A 17440-nucleotide genomic window follows, 5' to 3' on the forward strand; every position below is an offset into this window, starting at 1 on the left:
TACATGGACATAGAGCTATCCCTCTTTCTGGACTACTAAACTGGTCTAATTGCAGGATGTTACTTCCTGGTTACAAGTGACAGACTCTGTTTGCTCAACAACCTATTTTCATATTACTCTCCGAAATAACAGATAAGACATCTATCATCAAACATTGAAATGCACTTCATTGTTGTGTTTACGGGGAAGATGCATTCATTATTGAAAGCAGAGTTTCAGGGTATTATATGAAGGGAAGATTGGGAAAGATGAGCCACAAGATGGCGCTCTTCCTAATCAACCAGACTTCTTCTTAGTGTTGTCCCAGCATGCTGATAAGTGTATCGGATACATGTAATTACAAAGACATCTCAATACAATGCTCTCAGCTAGACTTGAATGGATGTATACAGTGATAATAGCATTTGGTGCAGTCAATAGTTTAATGTTTAATTTTATTATTTTTAATGTCATTTCTTCTTAAAATCAACACACACAATCCTTTCCTAATGTAGAATTCGGTAAACATGCAGCCTACAAATCAAGATAAAAAAGTGACAACATTTAAAGAAAAGATTTAGTTCTAGTCAAGTGATCAAATTATGAAAGAACCATCTGGAATCTAATAGGTAAGGTTGAATATGTATTACATAAGAATTATGTATATTGTGAGGGTTCGGAATAATCAAAATGAGACAAAGTTGGCTTATCTTGCTTAAAGTCATTTTCACTGCATACAGAATGTGTATATGGATTACACACACATGTGGGATGAAAGTGTGGCCCAAACTTTTCAGCCATTTCTCATCATAATTTGAAATAAGGGTATTTGAAGAGCCATTCTTTTTAAACTAACACTTAGAAAATAAGACAACTCATGAATGATTTTCACCTTTACTCATCCTTACTTTATGCACCATCGTTGCTGAATACTAACCTCATAAACTTTCTTATGAAACGTAACTGACATGGCAAGAAGCTGGCTTCGTTCATCCAAGGCCACAGCAAACGCCCTCCACTCGCGGTCGATTCGAAGCATGTGTGACCTTATGACCTCCGATGCATAATGATTATTATCAATCAGCTGCGATGCCGCAGAAAGTACTCTATTGATGTGGACATACATGCCCTGTATCGAAAAAAAAACAATTACAGTAATATTCAAAATTGTCTTGCATAACATATTTACAGAGGGTGAAATTTTAACATGGACAAATGTCTTTTAGCGAACCACCATTTCACCCACTATAATGTATCCCCTAAAATCAAACGTAGAGGTGTCATGGTCTCATTTTAAAAAAAAGCATCTGTCTAGGTACATGTCCAATATTTATAGCTAAATTAAAGGACCAGGCCTGTTAATGAAATACTGTGTGTTGTGACAGTGCACTTGTAAATACTTTATCACCCAAGTCATTTGTTTCTTGTACTATCGATGCATGACATGAATACATATTTGTAATATCACTTCCTCAGGCAAGGTGCCTAGTATAGCGCCATCTATTGATATTCACTTGATATTAAACACTCAGAAGTCTACATGAACATGGATCCCCTTTTTGCCAGGGCATCAAGGAGATTTCAGTCTTATTATTGTCATTAAGTCAAGGCAAAGAGTTTTCATGGAATGAAACGGAATGAATTGGAATGGAATGAAGTGGTTACTCCAATAAAAGCTACAAATTCCTGTAGAAGCCTTTGTTCAGACTTGTTTATTTATTATCAACCTCGCTGCAGCCACTGTGACTGATCTGAATTGATTGCAACTACACTTGAATTTGACATTAATCGCACCTGAAGACAGAAAAGTTGAGCGATTGTATTTTTCGGTTGATTGAGGACTTGTGATCAATTTGAATCAATTTTTATTGTTTATAGAACAGGGCTCAGTTACTACCGAGTTACTACTGAGAATTTATTGTCTGTTACCGGGAAGAAGTATTTTCATACAGTTTCTGGTTGAATACATGTGCATCTCATGCGCCCGAATTCACAAAGGAGGTTTAGATTTAACCCATGGTTTAAACCCTCATTTACATAACCCATGGTTTAAAATTAGCACAAAATAAGCTCACCTTGCCCTACGCGCGTCTAATATTGGACCTCTGACTTACAATGTCACGCTTATTTTGTGCTAATTTTAGACTATGGGTTATGTAAATGAAGATTTAAACCATGGGTTAAGTTTAAACCTCCTTTGTGAATTCGAGCCATAGGGTTTGAGGCTAAGGAAATGGTGGTCCAGGGAATGAATCATTCCACAGCCCTGTTTCAGAGAACTTGTAATATCAATAACAAAAACCAGAATTCAGTGACAAATCTCTTCACATCCGAAAAAATCTGATTATTTTGGCACCTGTTATTAGTTTCTGTCATTTAGTATTGATGTTATGTTTTATGAAAGTGAGCCTAGATGTGTCCTTACCATAGACTGTGAAGCGAAGTGGTTGTGTTCATCTGAAAGCTCAGCTGCCATGTCTACTGAATGACCCAGGTCGGTGTGATTGATTAGGAATAAATCTCTGTGGTGTTCTAACCAATCAAATAGCTGTTAGAAAATATAAAGTGAAACAGAAATAAAGTGAAACAGAGATAAAGAGATATGAATGAAGCAGATCCCCAAGTTTACCAATGACTTGCATATCAATACCATTGCAACATGATTTTTAAATACTCATTTATGACTAACTTAAAGAAACTCTGAATTATTAGGGGATGTCAATCGGTCAAGTGGTCATTTCTCTTGTGTTCCTTTAAACCGTGAAGGGGGTGAATAATACCCTTTTCTAACTGCACTCTATCGGAGTCACACCGATGAAAATACCGATTGAATTTTCCTTATGTAAACAAAGGTGAAACCGCAGTATTCCCCCTGTCGGTTTCTAACTGCCGGTGAAATTCACTCGCTGTGGCGAGCCCTCGCCGAAAGTGAAAAATTATTACGTAATTATTAAGCCCGCGCTCCATCTAGCTAACATGCAGCTTGTTCAACCTTAAGTCAACAAACACAGCTGGTTACGGTAAAGCGCGCGTATACTGCGACCTTTGACCATTTTAATCGCTGTTTTAATCGCCCTTTTCTCCCGAACGTTTTCTAACTGCACGTTTCATCGGTGTCACACCGATGGAATGAGAATTTCTCCTGCTCTTGAGCAGGAGAATTTAATCGCCTATTTCTCCTCTGTTGCTTTCTAACTGGCACTTTCATCGGATGCGTCCGGATGCATCCGATGAAAATCGGTGCAGTTAGAAAAGGGTATAAGATGTGAATGTTTGTCTTTTGAATTGTTACATCACTGGTCAGTCTGTAAAGTAAATAATCAGATACGGCTTCAACTGACACATTTCCCAGGGTAATGATTTTTTCACAGAGTCTAACAAAGCATACAACAAACATTCAAAACAAACCCCAAAATATACCTGTCATATGGTTTTGGAAGAAAATTATGGAACAGCCGAGTAATGAGCATAATAAAAGTGAGCCATCAGTTCTGACCTATGCACACAATGTGTCTTTTGCATGTATTAAATGTGATTTCTGGCAACACCGAATGAAAAACAAATTCAGAACAAACTCGCACTAGTTCCTCTTGCAATGGAAAATGATTACGATTACCAGTACTAAACATAAGCTGAGTACACCTACCTTTTTGGCATCTTGTTCAAATAATTTGAGTTGTAGGCACTGTTCTAGTTTGGCTTGTTTGGCTGTCCACAGCTGGTAGAGGTGTTGCCTGGTGTTGGCGACGTTATCGAGGAGTTGAAGGATGCGGGGCGCCACCGCTTGGAAGTCTGCGTTTAGGGAGACCGTAGAGGAGCTGGTGAAGCTACCTCCATACCCACTATCCACGGTGACAGAGTCGCCTCCAAACACACCACATATCCTATATAAGATAGGTGAATGTAGAGAATGAATACAGGAATATTCTAACAATATTTTAAACTAGTCACTTTACTTTACCCAGATTATAATATAGAATCATACATGTTTGGATAAAAGGAAAAAAAATTCTCTTGAAATTGAATAATGGCTCCTGAATCTGGATGGTATCATGAAACTAATTTACTGTGTTTCTTGTTTTCTCATTAAAGAAAAAAATGTTCTGTCATGCAACTCGGGCCAGCCATGGCTGGTCATGGATTGTATGTTTCTTTTCAGCCTATCGCAAGACTGGTTGTGTGATCTGTAAAGGAATAGTTGCAACGAACCTTTATGAACACTTAAAACTTCTGTACGTCTGATTTTGGTCATGGCACTACCTGTAATGTGGCCTTTCTGAGAATGCAATCATCACTTGCAGATAGGTTAAAGACAGTTGTAAGAAGAACCAAAAGACATAGGGCCCATGAGATTGACAGCCCACAAGACCATATGTAGGTCTCATGAACTTTTCCTAATGGTTCAACACTGTTGGTCTGGTGGAAGGTTTGGTCTACCGGGATGTCAAGCTTTAAGAAACCTACTAAATGGTTTATCAAAGTAACAACTTAAAGCCCCTCCAAGTGTTGGGAGTCAAAAATGTGTTCAAATTTGTTGGCAAAAATTAACCTTTATTGGTTTACTGTTGTTCACAGAAAAAGGCTTTAAGCATATAATGTGAATTCTAACGATGGAAATACAAAAAATCCTTAACAGCTACATGTAAAGGTTCATAACTAGGCACTTAGGGAATGAAAGTCCATGTAGTTGAATTGAGTATTCTTCTTCTTCTTCTTTACGTGCCATGTCCTGAGACGTTGGCGACCATGGAATGCCACAACTCTCTGTCCCATATTCTATGAAGTAATTCATTCTCCCCAAGATCAATTCCACTGTCAGCAATCCCACTCCTTAAGCTACTCATCCACAGAATCCTCCTTCTACCCCTACTCTTCTACCTCTCGATTCTTCCAGTCAGTGCAAGATTTTCCAAACCATTCTTTTAAATAACATGACCCAAGAAGCTCAGCTGTCGACCTCTTATATGCAGATTGTCAATTCCGTGAAGTGTCCTGCACATCTGCACATGGGGGGCGTTTCACAAAACTTGTCATCAGTGACAAATGACAGTTTTTGTTATAAGCTACTGGAATCCTTGCTCTTGATTGGTTATCAGCAGATTTGTCACTGATTTTTGTCATTTGTCATTGAAAGAAGGCTTGTGAAATGGGTCCCTGAACCTACCTTCTGAGTACTTTCTGTCCTTCTTGGTTGACAGCCTCCACAGGCATCTGCTGTATGCTGCGTCTTAACATCTCATGATCCTGCAGACATGATTGAGCGCCCTCTATGTCCATGGCGTAGTTCATGCAGTTGAGTTCCTGTGTGATCTGCTCTTGATGCTGCATCATGTCTACGGCTTTACAAATGAAATCCTCCAGAGCCTGTAGAGAATAGAGATTTATTTATTATTTACAGTTTTATTTAATAATAATAATACATAAGATTTATAGAGCGCCAAATCCACTCAAATGCTCAAGGCGCAGCTTGTGCAAAAGATGAAATACAGGATACAAATATACAAAGTGCAATAGGGAAGGTACAGACATGAAAGGTAATGGTAATCAATTATAAGCTAAATTAAACAGATATTTCTTCAGCAGAACTGCTATTCTTAATATATTGAGGGAGAGTATTCCATAATGAAGGCCCAGCATGAGCGAAGGTTCGCTCCCCCACTTTGTTTTAACTCTAGGAGTAACAAGTAAGCCAGAGTTTTGAGAACGTAGCTGTCTAGAGGGAAAGTAATGCTTAATCAAGCCGATGTTGTACTGTGGAGCAGAGCCATGTATACAGTGAAATAATAGCAAAATAATCTTGAAAACAACACGTTCTTCTATGGGCAACCAATGGAGTGATTTGAGGACTGGTGTGAAGCAGGGGTTGCCTCTTTTAATAAACTGCTATCCCTGAGGGCCCTGCACAATAAAAACAATGTATATATGAAATATTTACGTACTTAATAACTACAAATTGAACACATAAATAACATAAGAAACAAAGGTTGTGAAAACAAAGATAAGAAGAGATATTATGAATACAATATTGCAAAGTATAACTAATTATAAACATATGGTGCGATTAAAACATCCAATTGATAAATTATCAAATTGTCCAAGTACTGATTACTGCCGTTGAATGGAAAATGAGGTGATAAATAGGAGGATGTTGAGTGGGGATACATTGAGGGAGAGTAAAGAAAGATGGTAAAGAGAGAGTTGGAGAGAAAGATAGAAAAAAGAAAGAGAGAGAGGGGGAGGGAGAAGATTGAACATAGATTCTGATGAGAAACAAGTTTAGTAAAAGGTACAAAGCATCCTATAGAAAATTTGTTTATAATGATGGAAGGTTTGAAGGTTTCTAAATTCATGCGTAACTTTACGAACAGCTTTGTGAAACATCCCCCTGGTCCATGTTAAACAACCCACGCGGGAAGGCCTTTCATTTAAGTGCGAGGTGCAGCTGAATGTGTAAGATCATTAATGTTAATTAAAAAACAGTAGAGGACCTACATGTAGGATAGAACCTTGTGGTACGTCGTGTAATAGAAGAAAAATTGGAGGAATTATTATTATAAACTACATATTGAGATCTATCAGAAAGATTACTTTCAAACCAAGATGACAAAAAAACTTGAGTGTTGTTCTAGTTTCCGAGTGGTGAGTCAACACACCGATTACTGAGCTGGGAGACATTGCCAGGCATAGCGCCAGGTGGAGGTGCATAAATCGAAACTTACATTTTTTAAAATATTTTTTTGTGTGTGTACCATGTATAAGACGCACCCCCTACTTTGAATTTTTTTCGGCGGCAAAAAAGTGCAGTTAATACATTGTTAATTACGGTAATTGATTTTTTTTTGCTTTTGAATATATTTAATTAAAGGCTACAAATGGTTCTCCATAACTTTTAAGTCCAACTTAGGATCTTTGTGAAACACCCCCCCCCCCCTTCCCCCTAGTCTGCAAGCACAAACCCTGGTCAGTCATAAAAGTGAGTCTGCACTATTAGACTACCATAGGCCATGTACTGTAGCTGCTCCTGACACAACCAGTAGGTAGCTGGGCTAGGCTTCTCTCAAGGCACTATGATTTTTTGATAAAGTGTCAAATTAGGGTCTGTGCTTGCAGACTACCCTCCCCCCAGGATGGATAAAAGACTTTGTTGAACAGAAGAAACTGCCTGGAATCACCGAAATGCAGACAGACTTTGAAGATTGATATTTACCAGTCTAAGTTGAAGCCATTCTTCATGATCATAGTGCATAGTACCTTCCATATCAACGGTCAGCTGTGCTGGGTCAACCATCTTCACTAGATTCTCCGACGATATCATCGCCGTCTGAAAAATTGAATTAAAACATGATGAAAATAAATAGAATCCAGCGTGTTTAAGCATGAAGAAATATGCTACTGTAATACACTATATCAAAATTTGTTAATGCTCTTATAGCGATTATGACTATATCATCGTTGTCTGAAAATGTTGAATTATAACAAGATGAAAATGAATAGAATCCTGTGTGTTCAAGCATGAAGAAATATTCAACTGTATTACACTATATCAAAAATTGTTAATGCTCTATATATAGCGATTATGACTTTATCATCATTGTCTGAAAAAATTGAATTAAAACATGATGAAAATGAATAGAATCCAGCATGAAGAAATATTCAACTGTATTTCAATATAGCAACATTTGTTAACCCTCTATATATAGTGATTATGACTTCTTTCTTTAATTTCAAAATAAATCTTTAAAGGATATAAATACAGCTTTTGTGTTGTCTAAATGTTTTGCAGGATCTAATGTAATTTGCACAACAACAACAAACATCTAAAATAATTGAGGTAAGTCATTATTTCGAGGGACAAGAAAATGAATGTAGCTTAGATTGAGAGATTTTGTATTAATACCAAGGCTTATGGTTTCTATGCATTTAAGATTAGTTTTGAATTTTGTTATTTACATAAAGCTCTGTGGTTGTTTCTACTTGTTTACAGAAAATCTATCATTTTGTCAATCTAGTAGAAACTGATATGAGGAGGGAAAATCATGATCTTGTATTTTTCCACCGATATACTTAAAGAAAAATATAAGTATCTAACAGCCTTTATGTCTGTGGTTCACTTGGATGGCAGTTCGTGAGTATACAAAGCATCTAAACGTAGCACAATTCTGTTTACAGTAGAAATGCATCGCTCTTTAGTTGCCTACACATTCCATGTTTCATTGATGCCGTTCATTTATGAGCAAACATCAGTTAGAATCAACATTAACAAGAATGGATTATTTGCACACTCATGATAATAAAATAAATAACCCAAGTACAATTCCACACCAAAACAACAAGGCCACCCAATTATAGACCCCTGCAATGTTTGTTTTATATTGTCATGACTATATGCAATGGTGTAATAATGAGAATGAGTGGGCGCGACCCACAAATCATATCACTTCATCAAGTCTAGAGAATTCTGCATTACCTCATAAAAAAGTGAAACAAGCCAGGGTAAATGGACCCATGTGCTTCTTGCGATTCATCTTTAATTTTAGTTTTGTCAAAAAGCAATCTCCTCCTTTTCAAATCTAATTGTAGGATATTCCTACTGCCATAGTAAATAGGTTTGCATATTCATGTGGAACGTTTGTGAAGGCTTCTGACTCTCATACGAGAGGGCCTGGGTTTTAATGATCCTGGCTCAGAGCTCACATCCTTAAACAAGGGGTTTTCCCTTTTTGTTGTTTTCTTAAACCAATTTTATCAAATGGATACCTGGCGATGCTAGGATATTAATAATTGCAATTCTTTAAGGTAGAACAGTATTACTACTGATGAGGCTGTTGCATATACATAGATGTAAGGGATGTTGTGGTCTAGTCGATAAGTCTTCTGACTGTGACCCACAAGGTAGGGGGTTCAAATCCCTGTCACAGCACCAATTGTCCTTTGGCAAGCCAATAATCTACATTTGCCGCACTCCATCCAGGTGAAAAAAATGGGTACTTGGTGGGAATTAGTTTCTTAGAATGCTTGAGTGCTGTAATGACAGTTGTGTTAAAGCCAGGGTAATGACAATGGAGCGCCAGGAGTGGCAATGTGCCAGACATGAGCACTATACAAGACTATTATAAATGTTATCACGACCACACTATTATCTTTTTAAAATGATTTGCAATGATATAAATCCCTTTTGGGGGGGGGGGGGGGATTTGAACCAGGGCTGTTTTATCCACTCTTCAGTGGTGTTTGACCACAGGGTCATGAACTGTACCTCAAACTTGAGCTTGGAGCTGCCCATGCTGGTGCGTTGCTTCTGCCAGAACTTCTCTGGTTTGATGATGTATACCATGTGAATGTTGTCTGGTACACATTCCTGATAAAAAAAGAATAATAAAATGTTAAAACAGCAAATATCTCTACGATGCATCATTCACTGCCATCTAGAGGACTCTGTGTGTAATACATATTTGATTGCACTTTCTAACTAACTATATACAGAACATTTTTTCTTAGGACAAATCCACACCACCAAATATTACATGGCGACAACAAAGCCACTGATTGTTACTTTTTCTGAATTTCTTTTTGTCAAGTAGCTTTCCTTCACCTTATCTAGTTTTCTCAAAATCCTCTACAAGTTCCTGATATTCTGTCATTTCTTTTTTCAATTATCTTTTTCACTCCATGCCCTTCTTTTGATTTCATATCATTCTATTTGTTCGAGAAAACATTAAATCACAGAATACTGATTAAAGTGTGATTGCCTTTCAAGTGTCAAGTGAGGAAGCTCTTGATTGAAAAGAAAATTAGTGTTTAGATGATTGGAAAGGCATCCAAAGTGAATTCTTCCATTGACTAACGCATCAACTGAACAGGTACCTATCGCATCGTCTTTCTGAGGACCAGAGGCAGGCCTATGTTAATTCCTATCAATATAAGCAAAGAATTAATGCCCTTCCAGATCTCAACTGATAAAATGCAGTTTTTATTTGTTTTATAATACTGTGGAGTAAGAAAAAAATCTTTAGATTCACCATTTTGAAAACACTTATTAAAGCCCCACTGTACTACTTGTAGCTACTTGCTCCCTCTTTATAGAAATTTCCCCAATCGGTGCCTGTTGGTCCCCCATGATCCTCTTTTTCTCATGTTAATTGTGAGCTGAGTTGGTGAGATAACCACCGGTCAGTGACCTTGCTGGTTGGTCTAATCCCTTCTGGCCAAACTATTACAGACAGCCTTTAAAGTCTTCATAAATCCAATCAATTCTAAAAACAAACTCTTGAAATATATTTTGAACATAAATGTCATTCAAATCAGAGAAATATGTCTGTTTATTTGTTCTCCATCTGTATTATCTCTTTCTCCATATTCGTTGTTGTTTATCTCACCTGTAACGCTTTGAGTACAGGTTTGATGTTCGTCCATGTTGAGCCTCTCATGTCAATGATCACAGTGAATCCAAGATCTCGAGCCTCATCACTAACAACAAAAAACAAAGAAAGCAGACATTTTAGAAATGAATTTCCATAAATCATAGTCATGGAAGTCTACGTAGTTATTATCATGTTTATTTTCATGTTATCATGAAATTACCTGGAAATAGTCAAACAGACATACATAAATCAGTGGATTTCTTGAGAAAAAAAGGAACATACACTTATAAATTCTACTAGAAATGATATGACAGTACAGTAATAAAACTGTGTGTGAAAATTATAGATACTTTGATATCTGTAATAACTCTGCTTTGTGGGTATATGATTAGGATTGTACACATTCATTTCAAAAAAGGAAAACAAGAGAATGAATTTAGATTTCAAGGGGGAAGTGCACTCTGGCATTAGGTTGGTTTTAATCGAAGTAGAAAAGTTAGAGGAAAAGGTTTGTGAAATACTTAGGGTGCATCTATGATTGTAAATTTCTTTAGGGAAAATAGACATTTCTAATTTTGTTTGTAAAGAACTAACGGGAGGGAACCTTGCAAGGTACATCACAGAGTTGCCAATATTTGTCTGAAATATCGCAATTCTCAATATACATAACTTCTTTATTTTAATCAGATTTTGCTCAAACTTTCACTGACCTGTTCCTCTCATTTTTTTTTTTACTTCTAATGAAACAAACTTAATATTAGGGTGAATTTCCCCTTTAAAGTTGTCAACAATGCTCTAGGAAGATTATCATTTTTGCATCAGCTCAGACTAAAGATATCAATATATTGATTGGCATATCAAAATGGGTAATATCATGTAGTATACAAAAAATAGAACCATGATTTCTATACATACATTTATGTGCGTAATACAATACAATCGCCCATCATATTCACGTGTGCATAAAGCCGATGGCTTGAGCATGTAGGACTCATGTCCTACCAGGTACCCTTTTCATTGGGGGTATTATGGTTGTCAATTTAGAAATATTCAGGCTTGCTGGTACTCTGCAGGTACAAATCAAATTTGATTTATTTTCCTGCACTGGCGATACCATGCAAAGTGATGTGTATATCATCATGTTATGACTTTATACATAAGCATGGAAGATTGATGGAACAACATGAAATGTTGGCCAAAAGACGGCAATATTCAGCAGAGTGACAGGGTTTCATAGGGTGGTGTACGTGCAAAAAATCTGCACCGAAATATAAATCATTATTCAATGTTCAACCTCTTCATTCTCTTTGTTATAAATTCTATACTGTTTAAAATAAATCTTCAATTATCTTTTTAAAAAATATACTTAGACATACTTCTTTCACTGCATACCAGTATATTTCTCAATCTTCCTATCTGTTGTCGTATTCTATATCCTCTATTTAGACCTTAATGTAAACTGTAATTTCATCAACTTTTAAATGTTCTTACTTAACTCCAAAGCACCCTCCCCCTGCCCCTTGACAGGTATCTCCATGCCCCTCCCCCCTCTCTCTCTCTCTATCTCCATCTCTCTTCCACCCCCCCCCCCCACTCTCTACTCCGTCTCTCTCTCTCTTTCTCTCTCTCTCTCTCTCTCTCTCTCTCTTCCATTCTTCCACTCTCTCCCACTCTCTCCCTCTACCCATCTCTGTATCTCAGCACGAGTACCTGTAACAGGATCTATGTACCCTAGCAAGCCGAGCAAGCAAGCCAGCACGACATGCCATCTATGATAGAGAGAACAGTATGAAATCATATCTCTCTAACAAAACAGATGCACCCTGTCAAATACTGCGTTCCCACATACCATCTTTCAATGGGTATGAGAATCACAATCTTCTTCATCATCAGCACATGCACATCTCTCTCATTCTTGTCAGAGATTTATTGTGTGAATGTAAGATGGGTGTGAACAAGAGCCAATTTCATTCATAACTCTGAGATCTTCGCTGAGACGAAGACGTTTCAGATTTCATAGAGTGCTTCAGGACGAAGCGTGTGTTGTTTCATGTCAAAGTCATTCTACCAACTAATAACTGCTCTGTACATGTAGTTTGCCCAAAGTGTAGGACCAAATGTAGTTGGCCTAAACTTTAACATAGGCCTAAATTTGTACTATTCATCAATTCAAGCAATAATATTCATCATTTATAGAACTTTATTTCATGCTCCTCACTTTCCTTGACTCATGTTCAATTGATAACTGACATGAAAGCAGCCAAGCTTCTAGTAAAATATCACATTTTATTCCACCCGAAAAGTAGATTCTTAAGAATCTGAAAAATCACTCTCTTCTCTTATTCTAAAAAGAAATCCCTGATTTAGTTGAAAAAGGGAATGAATGGATGAATGAAACATATCATTAATATCATTAATGCATAATACAAAAATTAATAGGAGGAAAAACGAAAACAATATAGGAAACTTGGAAACCACAAAACTGTAACATTATTTCATTATTTAAAGTTCCTTATAAAATATGTTAATGAAAACATCCTTTTCTTAATCAAAACTAATTTCCTCATCTTAATAATCAATTTCCTCATATAATATAAACATCTCATTATTACGAGAGACCCAGATATCATTTCCATCTTCAAGTATTACCTCACACAGATTTTCTTTAGCGCTCATCTATACACAATAGATGACTGAAATTGCATGGTGCGGGTGTTTGGTGTGACAAGTTTGTGGGGAAAATTTGCAAATTTAACAGCTTTGTCACCAAAACACACAAAATTGATAGTTATTTTAAATCGTCCCTTTCTTTTTTCTTTTCAATTTTTTTGCTTGTTGGTGAATGTTATTTCATATAATTATCTCTGATTTTTGTATCCATCCCATTGACAATTGTCCAACAATACTCCTGATTAAAATAATGTATACATGTAGATTGAGAAGTATGCAAGATGCAACATGGAGTCACTATGCCTTCAGAAATTGGCGAATTATTCTCTGCACGTCCCACAAAACCAATAACGTTGGTCGTTATGATTAGGCCACATCAAATCATTACTTGTTTCTTGTCTAGATGGACTCCTATAATGGGGGAGTGGGTGCCATATATCATCAACCATTATTGTATGGAGGGTTATCTGTTTAATGGCATTCATAATTCAGAGACTTGTTTATAACTCTCTTATACTCTTTTCACACTGGTTTTGCTCAACCCCGTACTTTGCTTAGCCCCGTACTGTTTTTTTTTGGCTTTTCACACACGCTATTTTTAGTCCCGTACTAGCTTCTATTCCGGAATAAGAAAATTCACGCTGTTCTCACTGCAATTCATTAACCCCGGATACCATGAATGTTATGATTAGACATACTTCGCATCTGGCCAGCTGCGATACGCTCCATTGTGTAGTACCGTACTATTTTTCGTTTCTGTTCTCACTCATTTGCTTGGCACCGCAATTGCGGGGTTAGCAGGAGTTAGCACCACAATTGCGGAGTTTGCCCTGCTATTTTGCAGGGTTAGTTAACCCCGTACTATAGGTGGGGTTAGCCAACTTTAGCCCACTTTGGTAAACGCCAGTCTGAACAGAAAGTGGAATAGGCTTAACCCCGTACTATAGGTGGGGCTAAGACCACCCCCCCCCCCCTTAACCCCACCTATAGTACAGGGTTAAGCAAAATATTGCCAGTGTGAAAACAGTATTAGTCCAAAACACATTTTTATAATAAGCATGTAAAATACAGAAGAATGCATCTGGTAAATAAAAAGGGAGGGGGGAGCGGGAGAAATAGGAAAACAAACCAATCATTGAGAAGAGGCCAAGACTTACGAGTCAGTCAATTTTTATCCTTTTTCATGCAATGTACAAAGCATAAATAATGTATTCACAAAGAATGGTATGGTAGTACCTCAAATTAATAGGTAGGAGAAACGTGATGCTTTTGATAATGACAGACCGTCAATATTACCACAAAGCAGTTTGTATGCAGTACAGGTCATGTATGACAAACAAAATCAAGAACCAAACATCATATGAATACTAATTTCTATCTGCGAAAGAAAAGGCAGATTTGTTTATTAGCTTCTTATATCAAATCACAATGATTTAAACCTACAAACAAATTATGAGTTGCATGGCATGACATGTACAGCATTTCTTTTAAATTGCTTCTCTCTACCCAGGTTAAGAAATGGGTACTAGTATGCAGCACATCAATGCAGTTTAGAATTGGATTAGCATGTGTTGCCTATGTAGAATGGCTACATGTAGAATGCTCCAAGTTAAATGTAAACAACTGGGGAATGCCTAAAATTAAAAGGGGGCCCATGCAGACAGACCTCAACATTGCAATCCAGACTCCCTGTGAGAGACAGTATGGAGTATGGAATCCTGTTTTAATGCATAGTACAACAGCAGGGCTTAATCGCACATTTCTTCAAGAGGGGAATCAAAATGAACCTGTGGTTTAGATGTAAATGATGGGTTTTTATCAATCTAACCTGCCAAGCATAGGATATCCATTACCACAGACAGCAAGAAAGACATAATTCCGTGTTAATGATATAGGTTAACACCCTTCTGGCTCTCAGCAGATGTATTATTCCCTATCAGTGAATGGATCGGAAAGCCTTAACAAAGTGGTCGGTGATTCTTCATCCAAACCCCCATAATACCCTATTGTAACTCATTCTCTCCATAAAGCACATCTCTTTCATGGCAAATCAACAGCATATTTACCATCCTTAGAAAAAGGTCCCTCTCAAAAGCGTTCATAAAAACATCAACCGCAATTCAGCAGCAACGGAAAGCTCAGCTTCCAAGGCTTCCAAGGCTTTCTATCACAAGTCTGATTTAAAATTTGGATAGGTGATGCATCACAGATTCAGCCTTTTGTTGATACGGTGAAAAGGGGCTGGATTGAGAACACTGCCCCTCTTCTCCCACGTTAGACAATAACAAATGAGAATTTTCATCCTCTTTGATCCATTTTTTTGTTTACCTTGTCTCTATTGTAGAAATCAGTTTGAATTGGAAACCATAATCCATCTTTCATTTGTTGTAATGCCCGATTTCATTTGGCATTCTTTTGATTCTATTGAAACATGGAAATTGACAAGTGGATGTATAAACTAGGCCTAACGGAAGCAGTCACGACCAAAATTGATAGAGCCTATGGCCCTATTGGCATCTTCATATTTCTGTTCATCCAAGTTCAACTTAAAGAGAAGGTTGAGTTCTGGGAAGAGGTGAAAGATATTTGTGAGCGTTATCATTGTTATTATGCAAGTGTGGAAGAACATCAGATAATATATGTTCCCTGAAAAACATGGCTCTTCAAATGCCTTCATATTCTAAATATGACATGTAACAGCATAAAAATTGGGATGGATGTTTATGCCACATGTTTGTGTCGTCCCATGTACATATTTCTTTGTACAGTGCTTGTAACTTTACCAAGACTGGGCCAAATTTCTTATCATTTTTGATGATTCCAGAACCTTGCAGTACACACCAATACTAATATATGCTAGATGATCAACCTTTCCTGATCGATTCCACGCTGTTTCTTTCACAATGCAATCACATGACCAGAACTCAACTATATCTTTAAACTGTGATACTATTATCTTTTATCTAACAAAAAGCATCTTTTCCCCTTTCATTTAACATTTTTGGATATCACTTCTTAATCTTTGAACTATTCATTCAGTCTGTTAGGTAGTGCTATATTTAATCTTACTTCTTTAGGTTTCACCCAAGAGATTTCTAAACTAGAAGTATTTTTGTCAGTCTCTCTAAATACAATAATACATGTAATTCTTCACCTCATCCTTTCTCTCTCTCTCTCTCTCTCTCTCTCTCTCCCTTTCATCCATTTTCTGCCGTTGTCTCTCATCACCCCCTCTACACATTAGTGAGCTTTTAAATCATAAATCGCTTCACGACTGTCTAAATTGTGTTCCTAGTGGCAGCCTTGCATAACAACTTAAAACATCATGATCTTAACGGGTATCCCCAAAGTTTGTATACATTCAACATGAGTCACCTCCAGGAAACACATTAGATTTCATCTTAGTCATAGCCAGGGAAATGTAAACCGTCACATTCCCTCCTTAATGAGTTTCTCCATTATTTCTAGCTGCCACAAAGCTTGCTCTAGCGCTACTGAAGCTTTTTCCCGATGGCACTGCACATTGTATTCGGGCAGGCAATATCAAAATTCATGACAAAAATGGTTAGTCATGGCAGTTTTTTGTATGAATTTATGATCGAGCTTCATATTGTTAGGCTAGTAAAGGAGAGAGAGGGAGGCTTTCAAGCTCGGCCTTCTGTTGGCATCGTCCATATGTTGGAATGATGATTGCTACATGATTTCACCAGAAATGAAAAGCCCAACATAAAAGTAGACCAAATTTTGAGATAAAAGTTCAAGACACCAAATGGAAATGGCTACTACAGAACACATTTGCAGAATGTACATATGGTAGTTTGACTGAAGGTATCCGTAACCCATTGGATAGTGGATAATGTACATGTCCCACGATAGAAACATAGAAATACCTCCTATATTAAAGCAATATTGTATCCAACAGGTTAACTGCCTCTACTCTAGTGAATATGAACTGATGACGACTCATATGAGGATAACTTTAGCCGCCTTTAAAACAAGTATATATTTTTTTCAATTCTAAGTTCCTTTCCTAACAAACCTGTATTTCAATCAACAATATGGTAACAAGATATTAAATCCATGCAGATTACAGAGTATGAAATGAATGAGGGTCTGGTATTCTGTCCTTTTTTAACCTATAAAATATATATTTTGTTTCCTACGTATTAGTTTATTTGCACAATATTAGTTAAGAACAGTATCTATTTAACTGTTAGTGTCTGATCATCATATGGCAGATCATGTCTCTGTATGTAGGTCAGTATCACAATAAATAAAAACACAAATAGATTTAACAGAGAGAGAGAGAGAGAGAGAAAGAGAGAGAGAGAGAGAAAAAAAGAGAGAGAGAAAAAAAGAAAGAGAGAGAGAAAAAGAATCGGAGGGAGTGTGAGAGAGACAGAGAAAGAGAGACAGAGACAGAGACAGTG

At 37.0% G+C, this 17440-nt stretch overlaps 1 protein-coding gene across 1 annotated transcript in view; it reads right to left on the bottom strand.

Annotated features, from left to right (window-relative positions):
* Window positions 1-17440, bottom strand: part of LOC100893047 (kalirin) — a 54378-nt gene that overhangs the window by 8567 nt on the left and 28371 nt on the right. The window contains exons 4-10 of the mRNA XM_030974266.1: window positions 10356-10446; window positions 9236-9337; window positions 7187-7300; window positions 5144-5343; window positions 3626-3863; window positions 2405-2527; window positions 917-1108 (exon numbers count right to left, since the gene is read on the bottom strand). Coding sequence (XP_030830126.1) covers window positions 917-1108; window positions 2405-2527; window positions 3626-3863; window positions 5144-5343; window positions 7187-7300; window positions 9236-9337; window positions 10356-10446 — 1060 coding nt within the window. The remainder of the gene's footprint in view (window positions 1-916; window positions 1109-2404; window positions 2528-3625; window positions 3864-5143; window positions 5344-7186; window positions 7301-9235; window positions 9338-10355; window positions 10447-17440) is intronic.

Source organism: Strongylocentrotus purpuratus, unplaced genomic scaffold (assembly GCF_000002235.5).
Source record: "Strongylocentrotus purpuratus isolate Spur 01 unplaced genomic scaffold, Spur_5.0 spur5_scaffold_7, whole genome shotgun sequence".
Taxonomy (NCBI): domain Eukaryota; kingdom Metazoa; phylum Echinodermata; class Echinoidea; order Camarodonta; family Strongylocentrotidae; genus Strongylocentrotus; species Strongylocentrotus purpuratus.